The 20,156-nt window shown below is 39.5% G+C and overlaps 1 protein-coding gene across 1 annotated transcript; it reads right to left on the minus strand.

The window, feature by feature from the left end:
* Positions 1 to 268: 268 nt before the first annotated feature.
* On the minus strand, positions 269 to 19,572 carry kera (keratocan). Its single transcript, XM_036577694.1, has 4 exons — positions 19,455 to 19,572; positions 11,824 to 11,956; positions 3,587 to 4,461; positions 269 to 2,704 (listed from the first exon to the last, which is right to left on the minus strand). The coding sequence occupies exons 1-4, from the start codon at positions 19,471 to 19,473 to the stop codon at positions 2,535 to 2,537; spliced, it is 1,197 nt and encodes a 398-aa protein (XP_036433587.1). The 5' UTR covers positions 19,474 to 19,572; the 3' UTR covers positions 269 to 2,534.
* Positions 19,573 to 20,156: the final 584 nt, after the last annotated feature.

Consider the following 20,156-nt stretch of genomic DNA (forward strand, 5'->3'; position numbering starts at 1 on the left):
GCATATCTGGGCATCTGCTGGGTTACATAGACAGAGCAGAGCGGTTAGCAATTAGTGGTTTCCTCAAGAATGTTGAGCTGTGTAGAGATGTGGTGATGGCTGACTTCATGGTCTTTGGAGGAAGGCATGTATCAGCCTTCATCCTCATATCACTGGCCTTGCTAGTGATGTAAATATGGAAAATATATGAAATGTTGAAGCCAAAAAAGTTCTACAGTATGCATTTAAAAATGAGGTTGCCTCACAAGTGAATGCTGAATCAGAGAGTCATTTAATCAAGTCTGAAGAACATCCAAAATCCAATTTTAGTACTTATTACTATGTAATACACTCTGAATAGTTCATAAAATAAAAGATACATTAGGATTTTGTCACATTGCTTTTTCACTAGTAGATATGCAGTGTAAAAACAACAAAAAATTGAGGACTGTTATTCCATTTGTGCAGTAAGTGAACATTCACACAGGTATTTATTAATGAAATGTTATAATTACAGTTATGAGCACATTACTAATTTGAAAACACAGCAACGTTTTTGGGAAGCACCTTTTATAATTCTGTAACCTCTTGTCTCTGTGGTCCACAGCATTCATAAACTCATAAACTGTGGCTTCTTTTTCATGTATTTCTTAAACATTTTCTTAGCATAAAATGCTATGCAGCGTAGACTTCTCCTGACATCAATAGAATACATCATGAAAAATGGTCACTAACATGAACTGCGAGATGTGACATACAAAGGGAATGAAATAAAAATAAATTCTCCTGAATGCAAGAATACAGCACACTGTAAAAATAACTTCACAAGTTTAAAAAAGAAAGCCATTAAAAGTCGTGGTTTGGCTACCAAAACGTGCAACAATGCATGTTATATGAACTTGTGGAATTGGACCCAACTCACTTTTCATCAATATCTCCGCCACCTCGCTTGCATACTCATTAAAAAACGGGCAGCAGGGCTCTGACCAATTCCACCACTGATTAAATGAAAGACTAGATCAGCCTAGAAAACTGAATGCTTGTTTTTCTTTGTCTATTCGCAAACTACTCATGATGCCACAGCAGTGTTGTGACAGTAAGTCGTCCAGCTTTAACTACAATGTACGGCAATCATACTTATAACACCTACTACATAAAAATGTACATGATTTTCAGCATATTCTTGGCTCCATAACAAAAGAATCACTGTCCAACACAGTAGCGTTATGTAATTTAACTTACTATATAATAGAAGGGGATACAGCAAAGTGTGCTGAGATGATTTGATTGCAATCTGATCACCTGCCTTTACCAATAAATGGAAAATAAATAATGCTGGTAAAAAAAGCTACACTATGTAAGTTTTAGGGATTTGGAGACCTCTCTGGTGAAGAAGTGTAACTGCACACAGCGTGCAGAAGAACATTTGGTAACATGGGTTGCGCTTTGGACCCCTTCCCCAAGGGGATGAATCTGATGCTTCCAAAACTTACATAGTTCAGCTTTAAGTGAATATGAGAATCACTGTCTTCAGAATATTCACATTCTTAAAAAAAGGAGCCAAAAAGGGTTCTTCGAGCAAATCCACACTCTTAAAAAAGATGGTTCTTCAAGGGTTCTTTAGTAAAGACTCAAGAAAGTTCTTTAGCAAAAAATTAGTCTTCAGATTGATGGACAATATGTGTTATATATGGTTCTATATAGTACCAAAAAGAGTTCTTGTAATGTTGTCAGCTTGACATCGTCATAATAGCACAACCCTTTTTGGTGCTATACAGAACCTTTTAAAAAAAATCTGTAAGGAACCATATACAACACATTCTCCATCAATCTGAAGAACCATTTCTCCATGTACAGAACACTTTACGCATACAAACTATTCTTTAAGTTTTCTTGGTTCTATATTGTCTTTACTAAAGAACCCTTGAAGAACCATCTTTTTAAATGTGCATAGAAGAACCACCTTTGATTTCCTCATGGAGCCATATTTTAAAAATAAAAAAAGACTTGCAAGTATGAAGAGAATGTTAAAGGTTTAAAGAACCTGTACCAGTTTAAGGTACTAGAACCTTTAGTTACAGTATGTAGAGGTTCTTTAAACTTTTCTCTCATTTAGTAAAAGAGTTCTCTATCCATTGAAAAGTTTATACGGAACCAAAAGTGCATCACACAAAGAGCCCTTTTTGGTGCCTTTATTTTTAAGAGTGCAGTAACTACATAGACAATGCAGTTTCTCTTGTACTCAACTTTGATCTAAGAGGAATAAAAGAAGGCACAGCGGTTTTACAGTGAAGTCACATTGGAAACTGTCTACAAAATGCATCTCTGAACAACCTCGGCTTGTCTTTCTACTGTGTACAAGTGCAAACAATATCGAGAGAATCTGATCCTCGGCATCACAAGTTGGCTTTTACTGGAAATCGTTCACTATTATGTGTTCACTATTTTATTTCTTCAGAATATTTGAAGTAAATTGCTCTGGACCTTTTGTGTTGTGTTATGTATTCGCATTTCTGGTTGCTTTGGGACAATTAAATCGTAGTGAAGCTCTAGATTTATATGACTACAGCCCTGAGAAGACGGAAGCAGACCATCAGCTCTCTGGAGATGGGGGGCTTGATTTCGTTGCCATCAAGACGGAGGTAGCGGAGTCGAGGACCTCTCTCTTCAAAGTAGTCGTCGAGCATGGCGCTAGACACTGGGCACACTTCGGAGCCATTCACGCCTGTAGACAAGACAGGGAAGACACATTTTAGTTAGCTTAGATTAATTTTGCTTTCTTTTTACATTTACAGCATTTTGGCAGATGCTCTTATCCAGAGCGACTTACAATTTGATCATTTTACACAGGTAGGTGAAGGTAGTGTTAGGAGTCTTGCCCAAGGACTCTTATTGGTATAATGTAGGGTGCTTACCCAGGCCGGGATTGAACCCTAGTCTACAGCATAGAAGGCAGAGGTGTTACCCACTACACTATACCAACCACACCAACCTTTTGCAAGTATCCTCTAATAAAAAGAGAAAATAGGAGTACTTGTGATGTTCCACTCCTAGTAGAACTAATTCTTTACTTTATATTGTTCCTATAAGATGAAGGTTACCAATCAAATCCACATAAATGTGGCTGCAGGTTTTCCAACCAAGCAGGAGCACCTCGTAGAACTAATCAACTGCTTGAAGACTGAGAGGAACAGATTAAACAAGTGGAATCAGGTGTGCTCCAGCTAAGTTGGAATGACCTGCAGCCACACCGACCCTTCATGGATAAGATTGTAGACACTACTGTTGGGGAACCCTTTTGGGAAGCTTTTCAACAGTGTTCTATAAGGTACTGCAAATGACTGTCTTGCAACAAAGGGTATGTCAATATCAATTAATTTGATCATTCTTCAAGACTAGGGATTATAGTTTAGTGCACAAGAACAAGACTTTGAATGAAAGGGTTCAAAAGCTAATTGCCTTATCTTTTTGCAATAATCTGGAATGCCGTGATTACGGTTGCAGGGTTGATTGTCCAAATGGTGGCATTAAAGAATGTTTCAAAAGTACCTTGTCCACAATTCATTTGAGCAACAGACACATGAGGGACATGTTGATGTACACTTACTCTTGATGTTGTTGTGGTCCAGGTGAAGATGCTCAAGGCTGGAAGGAATAAATGGAACCTCTGTAATCTGGTTGTAGGAAAGCTGCAGGTCCAGCATGCTGGAGATGTTGAACACATTCCTTTGGAACCCTCCATTGGCTAGCTTGTTGCGATTAAGCCTTAGGAAAGCAATTTTGGGGAGCCCTTTGAAATATTCATCAGGGATCTTCTCAATGTTGTTGCCATCCAGGTAGAGCTGTGCGGTGGTCGGGGGCAGACCAGGAGGCATGTTGTTCAGCTGGTTCTTTGCCAGGTTGATCTGAACCAGATTACTCAGGCCTTTAAGGCTGACTTCAGTCACTGCATCATCCTGTAGTTTGTTCCCCTGAAGGTCCAGCAGGGTGAGACGGTTCATCCCAGAGAAGACACCAGCTGGGATCTTTGAGATCTTGTTCCTGGAGAGGCGCAGCTGTTCCAGCTTTGGTGGGAGAGGAGAGGGTACAGAAGTCAGCAGGTTGTCATCCATGTAGAGGTGCACCAGACTGGTCATGGCTTTGAGGGCGTCCTCCTCGACACCCTCGTTTGAGATCTTGTTGCGGTTGAGGTTGATCCACTTCAGTTGCGTGGCGTTACGGAGGGCATCAGTGGAAAGCACCTCAATGAGGTTGTTCTGCAGGTACAAGTACCAGGTGAAAGGAGGGATCTCGGGGATGCGTTTCAGACTCCGGTTGTCACAGTAGACGGCGTTGGGAAAGTTTGGAGGACAGCGGCACTCTTTGGGACATGCCTGCAGCTGGGACAGCATGTGTTCGTAAGGCATTTCCTGAGAGCTCACTGAGACTGCTAGCAACAGGACTGCCAATGTAGTGAAGAACATCTCCATGTTGAAGCTCAGTCTGTTGAAACATGAAGAGCCACACATTATTTAAGGTCTCTAGGCACTGTTTTCTCAGGCTTGGACAGTCCTAGATTAACTTATACTACAAATGAGGATCATCCATTGAATATCCATGTATTTGTTTAGAAACTGGGCTTAATCTGTGCTTGGGAAACTGCTTGTCCCAGCAAATCTCTATTGATTTCAATGCATGCAAAAAAACAGGCATGTAGTGACCCTGTACAAACTCACTGAAGAATAATTGATCCCTTAATGTTCTTCCAGCTTCCTGCAATGAGCTAATCCTCTTTGATGCAGGATACATCGCCAGGTCAACTTCAACTGCATTAACAATGACATCATGATGATCCCTTCCATTCATACAGTGGTGACATCAGAGCTGGCAGCAAATCTCACCAGCAAGTCAAACAAGTACAGTCACAGTTTATGGAGTAGCACGTCGAGCCAGACAACAAACAAAGCTCCAAGAAACTCTACGCCAGATTCGTCTATCCAAATAATCAAGCACATTGAAACCATGATGTCAACATGGTGCAAGTCATAATGAAGTTCTGGAAACAACCAAATTCATGAAAGCATCATTAATCTAAACTGTAACTATGGGAGTCATGTAGCAGCTACAGGTGACACCTGATTTCCCTTCAGGCCCTGCATACAGTAGAAACTTACTTAATAATCTGACTACAGTCACTGCTTTTGTAGCTTGAAGGATATGTTCAAAGGCACTTCTTCAGACACTTCTTTACAATGAAGGACTGTGTCTACTTGAAATAGGGATATGAAAGCTACAATTGCTACAGTTCAGGTCCAGAATTGAGTCTCAGGCTATCAAGTGCAAAGAAATCTCAAGTCTACAAACCTGAGACTTATTCTCACCTTTTTGGAGGGACGCTGGAATGGATCCAGGTTTCACACAGTGCACATGTGTATATCTGTGACTAATTGTTTCAATGCATGCCCATCTGATACAATGGAGTCACCACTGGGTCCACTTTTTAAACGAATACAAATATTCTATCCATCTGCTAAGCCTTTGTTTTCTTTGCATGCATATATGTTCACTTTGTGTTATGTGGAAAGGGTCAAATACAAGACTAAAAAGGCATTTACATGTTTAAAAAAGCAGGCAATTCAACAAATCAAGGCATTATTTTCAAGATATCAACAAACAGCCGTGTGCAAAAGTTTTGGCGCCCTGGGCAAATGACATGTTTTTGTTGATTTTCCTAAGTGAAAATAATTGCACATCCTGTACAGGAAACAAATGGCATATTGTATTGCATATTAATTGTTTATTTGCTGAATTTACCCCCTTACAATCCCAGTCTTGTTACATACTAAGGCTTATTGTTCAGTAACTACAGGGACTTCAATGCAAACTGGCTGAGCTAGTCTTAGGTTATAGAAGTATGTAATAAAACTTTGGGCCCTGGCCATTTAAGGGGATAACCTAGCAGGAAAAGAAAATAAAACATAAAATGTGTAAAACATAAACAGAAACTGTGCAGAAAAATGCCATTTTTAAGTTAACTTACATTCTTTTAGGAAAACATGTACTTTGACCAAAAGTCAACTCTTGCATGCGACTGTACACATTTGCACATCCACCCTTCCACAGTTCTGTCATCTGGCAATGCTTTACGTACTTCGATCATACCTCTAGCCCACGTATGGAGCTCATTCTCACTGGTTCAGATTCTCCATGAGCCATAAGAGATCAAAGAGAGAATCTGGACACCTGGTAATGATGACCCAGCTCCACCTGCCTCAAGACCCTGCTAGAGTCAGCTCCAAACTGACCTGCTGTCTCGCTGTCAGTCAGCAGAGAGTTTGGACTCTGGAGAACGTGGATCCACTGTAATAAGTGGACTGATAACTGAATACCCCTCATTAAATCCCTGCAGATTAACTGCTCTAAAGGCTGCACCTACAGCAAAACATTAAGGTGGAAATAGGCATTTAAACAAAGACTGAAATCATGCCTTTAAAAGGCCTAAGTATGAATTATACTAATCCAAAGTGCCTCAGGTCTGCATCCAGGAGTACAGAAATCTCCCATCCACACTGTATCTAACCTGTTTACCAATGCACAAATTCCAGCCCTACCTTTGACCTCTTCAGGTTCTCTTCAAGCCTTGGTATTTGCAATGATGGTCCAGCACTGAGCTCCTGTATTCAGCTCTGCTCGTATTTGTAGTGTTGGTAGCCCTGAATGATCCCTCTACAGACACACACACTAGACACCTTCTCAGCCAATCATAGCCTCCCGAGATCAAGGGTCATAATCCCGTGATGCAGGATTGTGTCTAAGCCGGGGTGTCAGAGTGGCACCAGAGGACTTGGGCTGTGGCCCAGTTATAATGAGGCCATGCGCCTCCACAGTCTACCACACCCTTCATCCTCCTCTTTACCCTTACATTGCCACCTGCTTCTTGTTTTCATCTCCTGCGCAAACATGTGTCTCCGTCACACAGTAGGGGACACCGGAGGGATCTCAGGGCAGACTCTGTGACCCCATTCTATCCCAGTCAATGACCAAAGAGGACATAACAAACAAACAAGACATAAACAGGACATCACATTTTCACCTGCAACTGGACCTACAGTACATTCTTAAAAATAAAGGTGCCAGGATTTTATGGACATACTGTCAACTGTATGAAGAGTATGAAGAAAGTGGAACCTGTATTCATGCTGTTGACATAACCATGTCATAACATGTCTTGACAGTTTAAGTCCTGTATTATAAATGTCATATTAATATTACTGTCAAGACAGGTATCACAAATTGTAAAATTATAATTATCAAAGTAATAAAATATTTAAAATAATAAAAAAAATCCATTTTTCTTGAGGTCTAGTAATAGACATATGTTTTTTATTGTATTATTATTATAAATTTGATAAAGTTATTATAATAAAGTTGATAAAAATCACAGTTAATGGCCTCAATGAAATGACAGTAAAAATAGTAATAACGGCAAATAAATAGTAAAAATCTAATACTTACTGCTTTTATTAAGGGTTATTAGCGTAAAAAGGTATTTAATCAGATTTTCTTTAATTTTGCAGCAACACTGTATTAAAAATAGGTTTTTAAGACATTTTGGGAGATTATTGGGGTCGATGTAAATGACCCTGAAAAAGAGGCATTTTCCTATTTTTTAACTGTTCATTCATTTCTCAGCTTTTTTTTTTTTGAGTATACACGTAAAAATGCACTGGCTTTTATTTTATGAGTGCTGTTGTTTGCTGTCTCATTGAATTGCATGTGCAAAGAAACTGGAGGAAAAACACAGTTAATGGAGACGCACTCCACTTACTGACATGTTCTCACTGAAAGCTTTGCAAACCTGGAAGGTGAACAAGGTAATCTGATAACTTGAAGTAGAATTTAATTTTAGTAATTCATAGAGTTTGTAGAACACTCGCAAAGTGAGTTTGCATATACTGTGCTTATGTGATCCGTGCAACGTAAGCCTACTCTCCCACAAATTTTCAGCCTTATTGTTTTCATTATCATCATTTTTAAATATTCAAAGGTCAAGCGGTTGTTTTCTGTTTCTTTGTTCAGTCTGTGAATTGTTAGAGATTGTTAAGGATATTGCGTTTTATGGCTTTAAGTAGCACTGAGTGGTATTATGGCATTTAGGAGACTGAACTCTTTGTAATAGTGTTTCACAAATGGAACGTTTAGCTTGTGTGGTGAATGATTTCAAGATGGGAGACATGCTTTGTCAAAACATCACCTTTAGTATGATTGTGCGAACTAATGGTTACAAACTCCCCTTTTTATTTGTTGTTTTAAACCAGCTCTTATGGTAAACTGAGGTGCCCCAGAGCAAGGCGCCTAACCCCCAACTGCTCCCTGGGCGCTGTGGATAGGGTTACCCACCGCTCCGGGCAAGTGTGCTCACTGCCCCCTAGTGTGTGTCTTCACTAGTGGGTTAAATGTGGAGGTGAAATTTCCCCATTGTGGGACTAATCACTTGATCTTAATCTTCATCTTAATCTTAAAATTCATGACACCGAAGGCAATAAACCTTGCGTTCTCAAATTGACCATTATTCCGCTGGGGTTGGACATATGACTGGACAAAACCTTTCATGAAAACTCAGCATATGGCATCTCCCATGAAAGGTTTATTGCATGGTTAGGTCAACGTTCTGTTAAGTTAAGTCAAACGTTACCTGTTTTTCTTACAGCCATAAATCCAAGAGCCATTTAGGAACCTTTAATCTTTAAAAGGGTTCATCATAGCCGGTTTCCTCACATCAGTCTTTAGTGCGATGGGATCGCTCTGACCTATGACGGGCCGGTGTGACGGACAGCTCTGTACAAATCTAATTTTGTCATTGGACTGTTCTCATTTCCTTTTAAGCGCGATGCCTTGTTAATCCCATATAACCAGCTTCTCAGGGCCTCAGGAGGATCCTAATCCATGATTACCCATGATCTAAAACCATTATCCAGCATCTACTGTCTACGATGGTTCTGCTTGACAATAGAGTCGGCGGATGGTGTAACCATTGTAATGGTGTAAACAGCCTCTTAATCCTACAGAGCGATCTAAAACCCTTAATTCACAGGAAGTCTAAAGGAACACGGACGCATACAAACTCTGTTTGTGTCTTGGGGGCCGACATAGAGCGTCCAGCTTACAGCGAGAAGTTATTAAGCCCTTGTAAAGAAAACAGGTTTTCACTCTAATGGAGGTTCTGCACTTTCTGTCATAGTTTTACTGATTTTGGAGCAAGAAATACCCGAAAAGAGGAGGAGCTAATCTAATTTTCACTTTCTGAAACACGGTTCTCTCGCATTTCTTCAAATCTTTGCTGATAGTGCAACCTCAACCCATATAGTTGGCTGAAATGTCCTTTTCTGATTGGTCAGTGTGTCTTTGATGTTCACAAATACTGCACACTTTTAAAGAAGATTGTTATTCAAGTGTTGTTTTGTAAAGACATTGGTTCTATATAGAACCACAAACACTCAAAGAACCATTTGTATGCCTAAATGCTTAAAAGGTTGTAGCAAGCATGAAATGGTTCTTCACATTGATGGAGAATGTGTTATTGAATGTGAAGGTTCTGTACAGCACCAAAAAGGGCTCTTCTATTGATACAATGTCAAGTTTGTAAGAACAGAGGAACACTTTCGGGGCTATATGCAACCATGCACAGAACACTAAACATGCAAAAGTTTCTTTAAGTACTCATGGTTCTACATAGCACCCTTGTCTTTACTAAAGAACTCTTGAAGAACCATCTTTTTTAAGAGTACATACCACAACACAAGCACAGATATTCATAGTTTTAAACAACTCAAATGACAATTTGTTGATTTTCTAAGGAAAATAACACACAATTACTGTCTATTTGCTCATTTTAATATATTTGAAAAAAAAAACTAAACAAAACAAATCAAAAAACTATCGTATGTCTTTAAAGATCTGGTTAGAACCAAAAAGGGTTCCACTATGGTTACAAGTACTGTACACTCTTAAAAAAAGCTTCAGTAAACACTTAAACAACCTTCGGCATGATGAAAGCGTTCTTTGCATGGTAAAATGGTTCTTTATACTGATAGAGAATTTCTTATGTATGGTTCTCTTGCTATGATGTCAAGCTTGTAACAATAGAAGAACCCATCTTGGTGCTAAATAGAACCCTTTTCAAAAATGATCTATATAGAACCATATACAACACATTCTTTATCAATCCTAAGAACCTTTTCACAATGCAAAGAACCCTTTAATCATGCAAAGGGTTCTCTAGTGTTCATGGTTCAATACAGAACCATTTTCTTTACTAAGGAACCCTTGAAGAACCATCTTTTTTAAGTGTGTATATAAGATTTTTTGCTAAGAAACAGCAAGAATGATTGACACTCAATTATTATTGCTATAATATTCCATTTGTGCTCAGTGATATTTGTCTTATTTGTGGCTACATTATAATCATATATAACATTGTAGATTATTGTAACGCTGCAGATTTTTATGCAAGCCTTGCATTATGAGAGAGATTCTGTGTTGAACTGACTCAGACACCGCAAACTTCAGAAAGGCGTGGTTGGATAGGCCTCCACAATGGAATCCACATCTGTTTGGAGTAACGCTCTCATGCACAGATGTCTTTGCATCATGGGTATCAGCTCCTTGGTGCTTACCAAACGCTCAGTGCGCATGCTGGAAATTTGTAAGAATCTTTGTTAAACACCCCATAAACCTCCAGAAAGTGGATGCAGATGCTGTAACAACCCAGCATTTCCTCATCAGCGGGGAACGTGATTATGAAAAGAGGCAAATGCAACTTAACCTCAGGATTAACACCGCAGACTTGCAGTGAAACGTTTAGTTCGACACACATCTAAGCTAAAATGCTAAAAGGCTGAAGGCTTGGAGAAAAGTGCTGACTCAGAATGTTTTCAGATTTTCCACATGGCAGTGACAAAAGGCTGGCTTTTGCATGTACCATCTAAAAAAAAAACCACATGCCCCAAAAACCCTATCAGATTCATTTCCTGGACGGGGCTTTGTGTCTTGGCCAGTTATGCTAATAACATGTGGTTCTGTGCTAGCTCAGCTTTTGGGTTCAGTTCTGTTCAACAGCTGTGGTCAAATCCAAGTTTTCTCTGCCCTCTTCCCCTCACTTTCACTAAGGAAGCCCAGCTTGGAGAACAACTTCAGCTTCTTCTCTGAACTCAACTGACTCTAATTGTAACAGCAAGGTTGTCTTACACAAAGGACTTGCAACATGTTTACAATGCAAACTTCCCCACTTCCAATATACCTAATTACAACACTAGATTACACTGCCGAGCATGTAAAATCGCTGATTATAATAAATGATGCTATGCATTTAGGTTATTATTAGCCCAATGTACTCACTCTAATTCAACCTCAACCCCAACCCTCTCAATATTTCTCTATTTACAATTTGAGAAGACTAAATCTGCAATTTGAGAGGATAAAACCAAAGTTGCATCTCTCTAATACTCTCAAAAACAAAGGTTCTTAGGAGGTTCTTGGCTTGGACATGCACTTCTAGAAAACAAGCCTTAATTGGTACATCTTGTGGAGCTTCTAAAAAGGTTCCTCTTGCTCATGCATCTCATTTTCAAATGTAGTTCTCTGAGGAACCATCTACTGAGATGAAAACAAAAGTGGTTCTACCATAGCGTGACACCAAAGGACCCTTTTAAGCACCTTCACAGGTACTTCCAAGGATCTTCATTAAGCGGAATTTGAGCCAGTCCTCAAAAAAAACCCACCCACTTCCTCCAAGCCATCACAATCAATACAGAACAGCAGAAAAGTGCATTGAAAATGGAGAAATAATGAATTTAATTGCATCACCTGGTTCCTCCAGACTGAGAGTTCAGCTGAGCTCGGGCAGGTGGAGGTGCTGGGTCTGGATGCTGGGCCAGGACTGGTCCCCCTTTCTTGAGGCTTCTGCTACCGGTCCACACTGCTCTCTCCCAGCCTCTCTCTGTCCCGTCCATGCATGAGAAGACACAGCCTTATTAGATTTGTATTGTTGTTTGTGCTATTCCCTCAAGGCTGTACCCCTCACAGCTGGTCGAGCTAGGAAAAGGGGGTGTGTGAATATGTGTTTAGGAGAGTGTGTGTGTGTGCGTTGTGGAGATGTGTGTCAGTTTGTCTCCTTTAGAGCGTGCATTGGCTACTTATTGCCAGCCCAGCACTTTTTTCAGCCTTCTGCTGCTTCTCTTTTGGGGTAGAACTTGTAGGAGGTAGCGTGGAGATGGGAGAAAGGAGGGGGGCTCCACTGCAGCCGGCGTGCTCTTAAGAGCCACAGGTGGCTTGGAGATGTTTAACCCTTGCTCTTCTGAATCTGTAGGCGTTTTCGGGCCCTCTGTTTAACCAGGCCAGAGGGCACATCCAGCCGTTTGTCCATGTATGGCTGTGGAGGGTGGAAGGGCATTGCACTGACATGTCAGGCTGAAAAATGTAGAGAAAAAGCGAGGAGGAGGTGGAGGCTTCAAGTTCAAGGTGGTGAATACTGCGCTTTTCCAGTCTTCCCACTGTCTCCTAGTGGACTCCTGTTTTACTAGCTCAGTGGTAATGATTGCTGTAGAACCTTTACATTATGTTGAGGTTCTTAAGGTACTAAACTGGTATAAATACAAACTTTTCACCTGGAAAAAAGTATTTGAGGTGCACAATTAGACTTAAAACCACTGTTGTACCTTTGAGGGAACATTTACACTGTTTGTACCTTGATGAATGAAAAATGTACCTGCATAGAACCTTTATTTCTAACAGTGTAGTTTTTTTTTTTAATAGAACAGGTTGGTATTGTATGTAAACAGTGTTGTCTATATGCAAAAACTAAGCTGCAAACATGTATAGGATACACAGAATCTCTATTAGGGGGCATCCGACACTTATTACCACAGGCAGACGTCAATATGCGTACGATGCAAATAGGCAAGAACGCACAAGCAGAGCTGATTCTCAATATTAAGTAAATAAAAAATCACAAAAAGAAAGAGTCGAAATGCCCAACAGAAAAAACGAAAAATGGGCTCAGAAATATACCCAAAAAATAGCAGGACTTCGCAAGTGCTGCGTCCAAAACCACATGCAAAACTCAATTCCAAAAAAGTTATTAAATTCTATTTGACCTGCATTACTTTGGAAACAGATGTTTCACCTAATAAACTTTATTTTTTTATTTATTTATTGTTAAATATATACTTATTCCAGTCGTGATGCCAGCAACATGTTCCAAAATAGTTGGGACAGGAGCATGCTGACCACTGTGCTACATCACATTCCCTCTTAATTGGATAATAATTAATAGTCATTTGGGGACTGAAGACACAAACTGATCCAGTTTTGATTTTTTTGCAATTCTTCTGTTATCCAAGTCTTCAGATGTGTAACTGCATGGGTTGTTGTAATTTGCACCTCTAGTTTTCAATGAGAAACAGGTCTGGACTGCAGGCTGGCCGTTCCAGCACTCTCTGATTTTGCAGCCATGCTGTTGTAATGCGTGTGGAATGTTTCTTGGTGTTGCCATGTTGAAGCCTATGCTGGGGGAGTCTGGGGGCAAGGAGAATTATTAATGGCCCCAAAATGTCTGTTCATGCAGTTAGAGTAGTAACAGCCAGTACACGTATAAAAAATGGCTATTTGGTCAAACTGGCGCCCAGTAGATCAAGTGTACATTCACTGAGCACTTTCTTAGGAACACCTCTTTGTTTCTACATTGTCCATTTTATCGGCTCCACTGACCATAAAGGAGCACTTTGTAGTTCTACAATTACAGACTGTAGTCCATCTGTTTCTCTGCATACTTTGTTAGCCCCCTTTTACCCTGTTCTTCAGTGGTCAGGACCCCCACAGGAACCCCACAGAGCAGGTACTATTTGGGTGGTGGATCATTCTCAGCACTGCAGTAACACTGACGTGGTGGTGGTGTGTTAGTGTGTGTTGTGCTGGTCGGAGTGGATCAGACACAGCAGTGCTGCTGGAGTTTTTAAACACCTCAGTGTCACTGCTGGACTGAGAATAGTCCACCAACCAAAAATATTCATCCAACAGCGTCCTGTGACCACTGATGAAGGACTAGAGGATGACCAACACAAACTGTGCAGCAGCAGATGAGCTATCGTCTCTGACTTTACATCTACAAGGTGGACTGACAAGGTAGGAGTGTCTAATAGAGTGGACAGTGAGTGGACACAGTGTTTAAAAACTGCAGCAGCACTGCTGTGTCTGATCCACTTGCACCAGCACAACACACACTAACACACCACCAACACGTCAGTGTTACTGCAGTGCTGAGAATGATCCACCACCCAAATAACACCTGCTGTGTGGGGGTCCATGGGGGTCCTGACCATTGTAGAACAGGGTAAAAGGGGGCTAACAGAGCATGCAGAGAAACAGATGGACTACAGTCTGTAACCGAGTGGAGCCATTTTTTTTTCTTACATTTTCTCCGTTGATCGTCCAAACTCTCACACCCTCACTATGAAGGGAAGTTTCTTCAAATTCTTAAACCAGTTAGCTTGTCAGTTAGCTAGTGTTAGGGTTAGTCTAACCTTTTTCTTTACCGCATGTAAACCCAAAGTTAGCTAGCTAACAAGCAACCGAGTCAACTTTGCAAGTTCACTCTGTAAGTATTTACTGTTTTACTCTATGTGATATAGATTTTGGAAAAGGCCTAGTTTTTTATTTTAGTGAGCTTTTAGCCAAAATCCTCTCACAGCTTCAGCAGCTGCCAACTCAGGTTACTTTGCAGAGTGAGTAAAACCAGAGACCCCTAGGTCTGATATGATTGGCTGAGCCGGGGCTTCCACTTTTTACATTAAGGGGGACTAAATAACATTTAGGGGGCCTAAAGACTCCCTAAAACTGGCCTAGCGACACCCATTTAAATGAGCATGAATGTCCCTGGAAAAGACAACATGCAGAAGGCAGCATGTTGCTCCAAAATATGTACCAATATCTTTCAGCATTAATGGTAATGGCCACTAATAATTCCCTTCATCCCGACACACTCTGATTTTTAAACTTTATGCTGGTAACAATTGGGATGGAACACAATGTCTGCTATTTCTTTAACAGTCTGAAAGATCGACATGGAGTCTGGCTCAGAGAAGTTGGTAGCGTTTCTGGATGTTGTTGACATATGGCTTCTTCTGTGCATAGTACAGATTTAACTTAAATTTGTAGATGCAGTGATAATTGGTGCTTATTGACAACAGTTTGTCAAAGTATTCCAAAGCCCATGTGGTGATATCCATCATGGAAGCACAGAAGTGTTTAACCCCCTTAAAATCCCAGGCTTATTACATACCAAGCTTTATTATTCAGTAACTGCAGGGACTCCAGTGCCAACTAATTGAGCTCCTGTTAGGGTTTAGAAATGTGTAATAAAACTTTGGGCCCCTGGCCATTTAAAGGGTTCAGGCAATAGAAGATTTTTTTTTTTTTTTTAGAACCGTTATCTAGTATGCATCTCATCTTTGAAACACAGCGTCCAGCACCCGAAGAATGACCAGCAATACCAGCAAGACGGTGCAAGATCTAAACATTAGAAGGTGAAATCTCTTGAAATGTATGAATGCGCCTGAGAGCTGATGTTGCATGTGGAAAATTAGGCGAGTTTTTTTCTCTGCAGTCAGCAAAAAGAAATGTACTCTCTGTAAAATTGCGCTGGAACCCTTTAGATGTTTGGTCACATTTGAAAGCAGAACTTAATCAGGACATATGACTAACTGGCAGCCCTATAATCACAGAGTGATCAGATATGATTAGTTTGGCGCACCACAGCGTCTGGACTACAGCTTCAGCCTTCGGTCACTACGGTTAGAGCACACCGTAGCAGCCAGGCAAAATAATAGAGGAAAAAATGACTCTTTTGACTTTTTATAATGTAAACCTTATGCTAACTTTTGCTGTTGTGTTATATAAACTACGCATACATCCATCTCATTATAACTACCTACAGGACTTATTAATGTGAACAGATTACATAACGCTGTAAAGACTCCTCTGCGGTGTCTGCCTGTCTACGTGTTTGGGGAACTGATGTTATGTGTGGAGTTGCAGTCGCAACTGTGCTTGGCTAGTGAGTCCACCTACGACTATTGTTCTCTCATCATAGATGGCTTTTTAGGCCCAGTAGGTTCAAATGGATAACACATATGTTGTAAAATACATTTTTTTTTATTAAGTTGGTGGAAAGTCTGAAATATTATGGGGAATTCCAGTGATTCCCAATCTGGTCATCCAGTTCACATTTTTGTTGTATTATTGCTAACATGTCATTTGTGTCAAGCTGGTACCTGTGATGAAAATGATCCATTTAACCAGAATAAATATTACTAAATAAAATTCATACAACTCAATTAAATTCGGCATGAAGCCTCAGAGGGTAGTTCCACAGATTTTTACAAAATGTGTGCATAATTATGTTATTCAGATGTAAACAAAGCCATTTAGAATCAAATGCTCCATTTTAGAGAAGTTTACTCAGTCAGAATGATCAATGGTGATAGGAACCAAACGCCTCTAAAACACCTCTAAAAGCTACACCATTAAAAAAAAAAATCATTTGAAGTGGTTATGAATATGATACCTGGTTTTGAGATAGGATTTTGGCTTAAAACATATATATTTTTAAAAGTCATTCATGTTGGATGGATACATGCAGAGCACTGCAAGGCACTGGAGCCTATCCCAGTGGGGGCGCCGGAGCCTATCCCAGTGGTCACTGGCCGGAAGGCAGGAAACACCCCGGACACGTCGCCAGTCCATTGTAGCAAAATTATATCAATTGTGTAGAACATACAATAGGCAAATTTATTTAAGATCATCAACATTATTGCTCTAAAATGATGGTGCTTCAAGGATTTTTAGTAAAGAAAATGGCTCTATATAGAACTGTCAACAGTTAAAGAACCTTTTGCATGATTAAAGTTAAAATCATGAAAAGGTTCTATATATATCACCATTTTCTTTAGTAAAGAAAGAAGTGTACATATAAAACTCGTGTAGGTTCACTGGTGGTTTTGGATAGTAAATAAAATGTCTATATTTGTGTTGTAGTCATGGCGACCCCTGGTTCCCATCACCACCACTGTAAAGAAATATGAGTCTCTACAATCAACCATTTCACACCAAACCACTCTGAATGACTCTGTTTACATCTCACGTACTGAATTATGCAGAAATGTTGACAAAATTAACAGAATTTACTTAAAAACCTTAAATGGTTTTACAGAACCTCTCTAAGAACAAAGTCACGTGAATGCCGTGTCTGGAACAACTTCTATTAAGCTGATAGAAGAGACTCAACTACATTATCCAGTCAACTTTAGGAAGTCTCTCCAGTGTCATGTTAAGAGCAACAGTGAGAAACAAGCTTGAAAATTTAAATGATACCATCCACCACATAGCAGGTAAGCTTCTATATTTCTACCTGTTCATTCTGGCATAACGTTGCTAGATGCACCCAAAATATGTTGTTTTGCCATTATTAGAGAACAGTTCTAGAGACTATCCATTCCAAAGCTAACAAGACAATGAGCAAAAATTGTTAGTATTTCCAATACGCACATTCATAGACATCAAGAATGCAGGAGTGCATTCACACAAAACACTGACCTCATTACTGGTTGCTGTTAGTTGATATATTTTTCATTTTACCAGATTCACTTATGAAAGGCCTGATGTTGGGTTGTGGTGTGCTATAGGCATTAGCAGGTGTTACAGATGGACAGACAGATGTTGATTGAACTGATGGAGCAGTAAAGGGAAAGACAGATGGAAAAGAAGACTCATAAAATGAAAGCGCTGAAGCACCGGGCAGTTCACACGTTAGAGGGTCATTCCATGAAAAGAGTGCCATTTCAGTCCACATTAATGATTATTTATCTTTGATTATTTGTCAGATATAAGGGACAAACTTTTGGTAAAAAGTGTCTTTCAAGCTTAAATATATTAATTTAGATTGTATCATTACACACACACACATATATGTATATATATATATATATATATATATATATATATATATATATAGTTTTTGACATAATTAAAAATACCTGTTGTCCTTTATGTTGTATCATTGTATCACAATTTCATGATGATTGGACAAAAAAAAAAATGGACAAAAAATGGAAAACTTGGGAAAAAATGTATTGTTTATTCTATTTTATATATTGTTTGTATATTTCCTGCTGCTCTGTCTTCTGTGCTGCTGTAACACCGCAAATTTCCCCATTGTGGGATTAATAAAGGATTATCTTATCTTATCTTATCTTATCTTAAAAAGTCTGGTTTAATTGACTATTATTATAATATTATAATATTGTAATACTAAGTGCTAATTCAAATAAAAATATAATTTGTCCCTTTTGCTTCACCATTGCACCAAAAAATAAATAAAAAAAATAAAAAATAAGTACAAAAAATTAAATAAAAGCTACTAAGAAAATGGGGCTCCTAACAACCACCTGGAAGACCTGCTCAACACCAAAACTGCCCCCATCAGATAAGCAGCACTTAAAGCTTTCATCTCTGAGAGAGAGGAGAAAATCAAGCTGCTTCAGATCTGAAAACATCCACAGGTGTTTCTGTCCATCCTTCCACTGTGAGAAGACGACTCAGCGCTGTGGGTCTGAAAGGATGTGTAGCTGTTCAAGAAGAACCTCACTGAGAAAAGGAGACGGACACATCAAACAAAGAAGCTGTACAATGGACTGACCTCCCCAGAGTCCAGACCTCAACACCACTGAATGTGTTTGATTACTTTAGAAAATGATCAACCAGCTTCTAAGACTGAACTTTGGAGGTCATTTGAGGAACTGAAAGAGTCGCCTGAAAAGTAAGGAAGCTGTAATAAAAGTAAAGAGTGACTCACTGAATGCTGAAAAAAAATCAATATTAAATTGAGTTGCTGAGGCTTCTGCATCATTCTTACACTGTTTTGACTGGAAATAAAAAAATAAATAAAGGGTGGTGTCTGACTTTATTAAAGTACTCTATACAGTGATGAGTAACTATTATCATTTAAGTTCAAGTCAAGCCAAGTTCAAAAACTGGCAAGTTTAGTTTTTCCTCAATATTTATAATTTGTTCTTCTCTCTATTCTTAACAAAGTCCGTTAAGCACAAGATGTCCATCTGTCACAGTAATTGGACAGAGGAAAGTTTTGCAGTGTTCACAGAGAAGTCATGTAATTTACTGTGGAAAACATGATAACAGAGGGCCTGGCAGCCTGTTTTTCATGAAATATTCCACCTCGTCATTCTGTCAGTGTGATGGTTGTACGTCTTTGTGTAAAACAATGAGGTGTAAAAGCAATAAGTTGTTTCTTGGCATGGAGAAAAAGTTAAATGAGCAAAAGACTCTTTGGCACCCATTTTGTGGAATGACTATACCATAATAAGTCACATTTATGATCACGACTACATTCAAATTCAGATTTCAGCTATTTTTCTTTCACTTACCTGGTTTCAGTTGCTCCATCGTTTCTTCTGCAGTGACCTTGGTAAATCAGTGGCATCAGTGTTGCGAATAATTTCTCTCACCAGTAAAGTAGGCAGCCAAACTGGAATGAATCAGAATATAAGTGAGTCATTTAACGAACACAGACTCACAGAAAGTCTAACATGCCCATATATAGATGAATCAAACAGCCGTGCAAGTTCTTACAGAGTTTGCTCCACCTTAGAGGTGAACTAATGGTATCATTTACACACCAGGACTGTGATGGCACCAGTGCAATGCCTGCTACATGTGAAGTTCTCACATAGCAAACTTCAGTGCTAGCTCATACCTGCTATGCTAGTTAGCCTGTAGCACTTATCAGGTTAGAAAGCATCTGATTTAGATTAGTCAGCTACTGTTATGCAATAGTAGATCACTTTAGATGACTTTTGCATGCAAAAAGAAACAATTAGAGGCTTGAAAGCTGCACAATCTCAGAAATAAAGGTGCTAAACAGTCAATGGGGCAGGACCCCTTGTGTCACTGGGGTGGTCCCCTCAAGGGTACGTCTCAGTACCTTTAGTCAGGGAACATAACTGAACCATAATCCACTGAAATGATATGTTCTAAGCTGTACTGACTCCACACACCCCGTCTCGTCTCCAGGCTTTTATTTTACTGTTCTGTTTTAAAACATTCGGTTATGAAAAGGTACAAATACG

Source organism: Colossoma macropomum, unplaced genomic scaffold (assembly GCF_904425465.1).
Source record: "Colossoma macropomum unplaced genomic scaffold, Colossoma_macropomum, whole genome shotgun sequence".
NCBI lineage: Eukaryota > Metazoa > Chordata > Actinopteri > Characiformes > Serrasalmidae > Colossoma > Colossoma macropomum.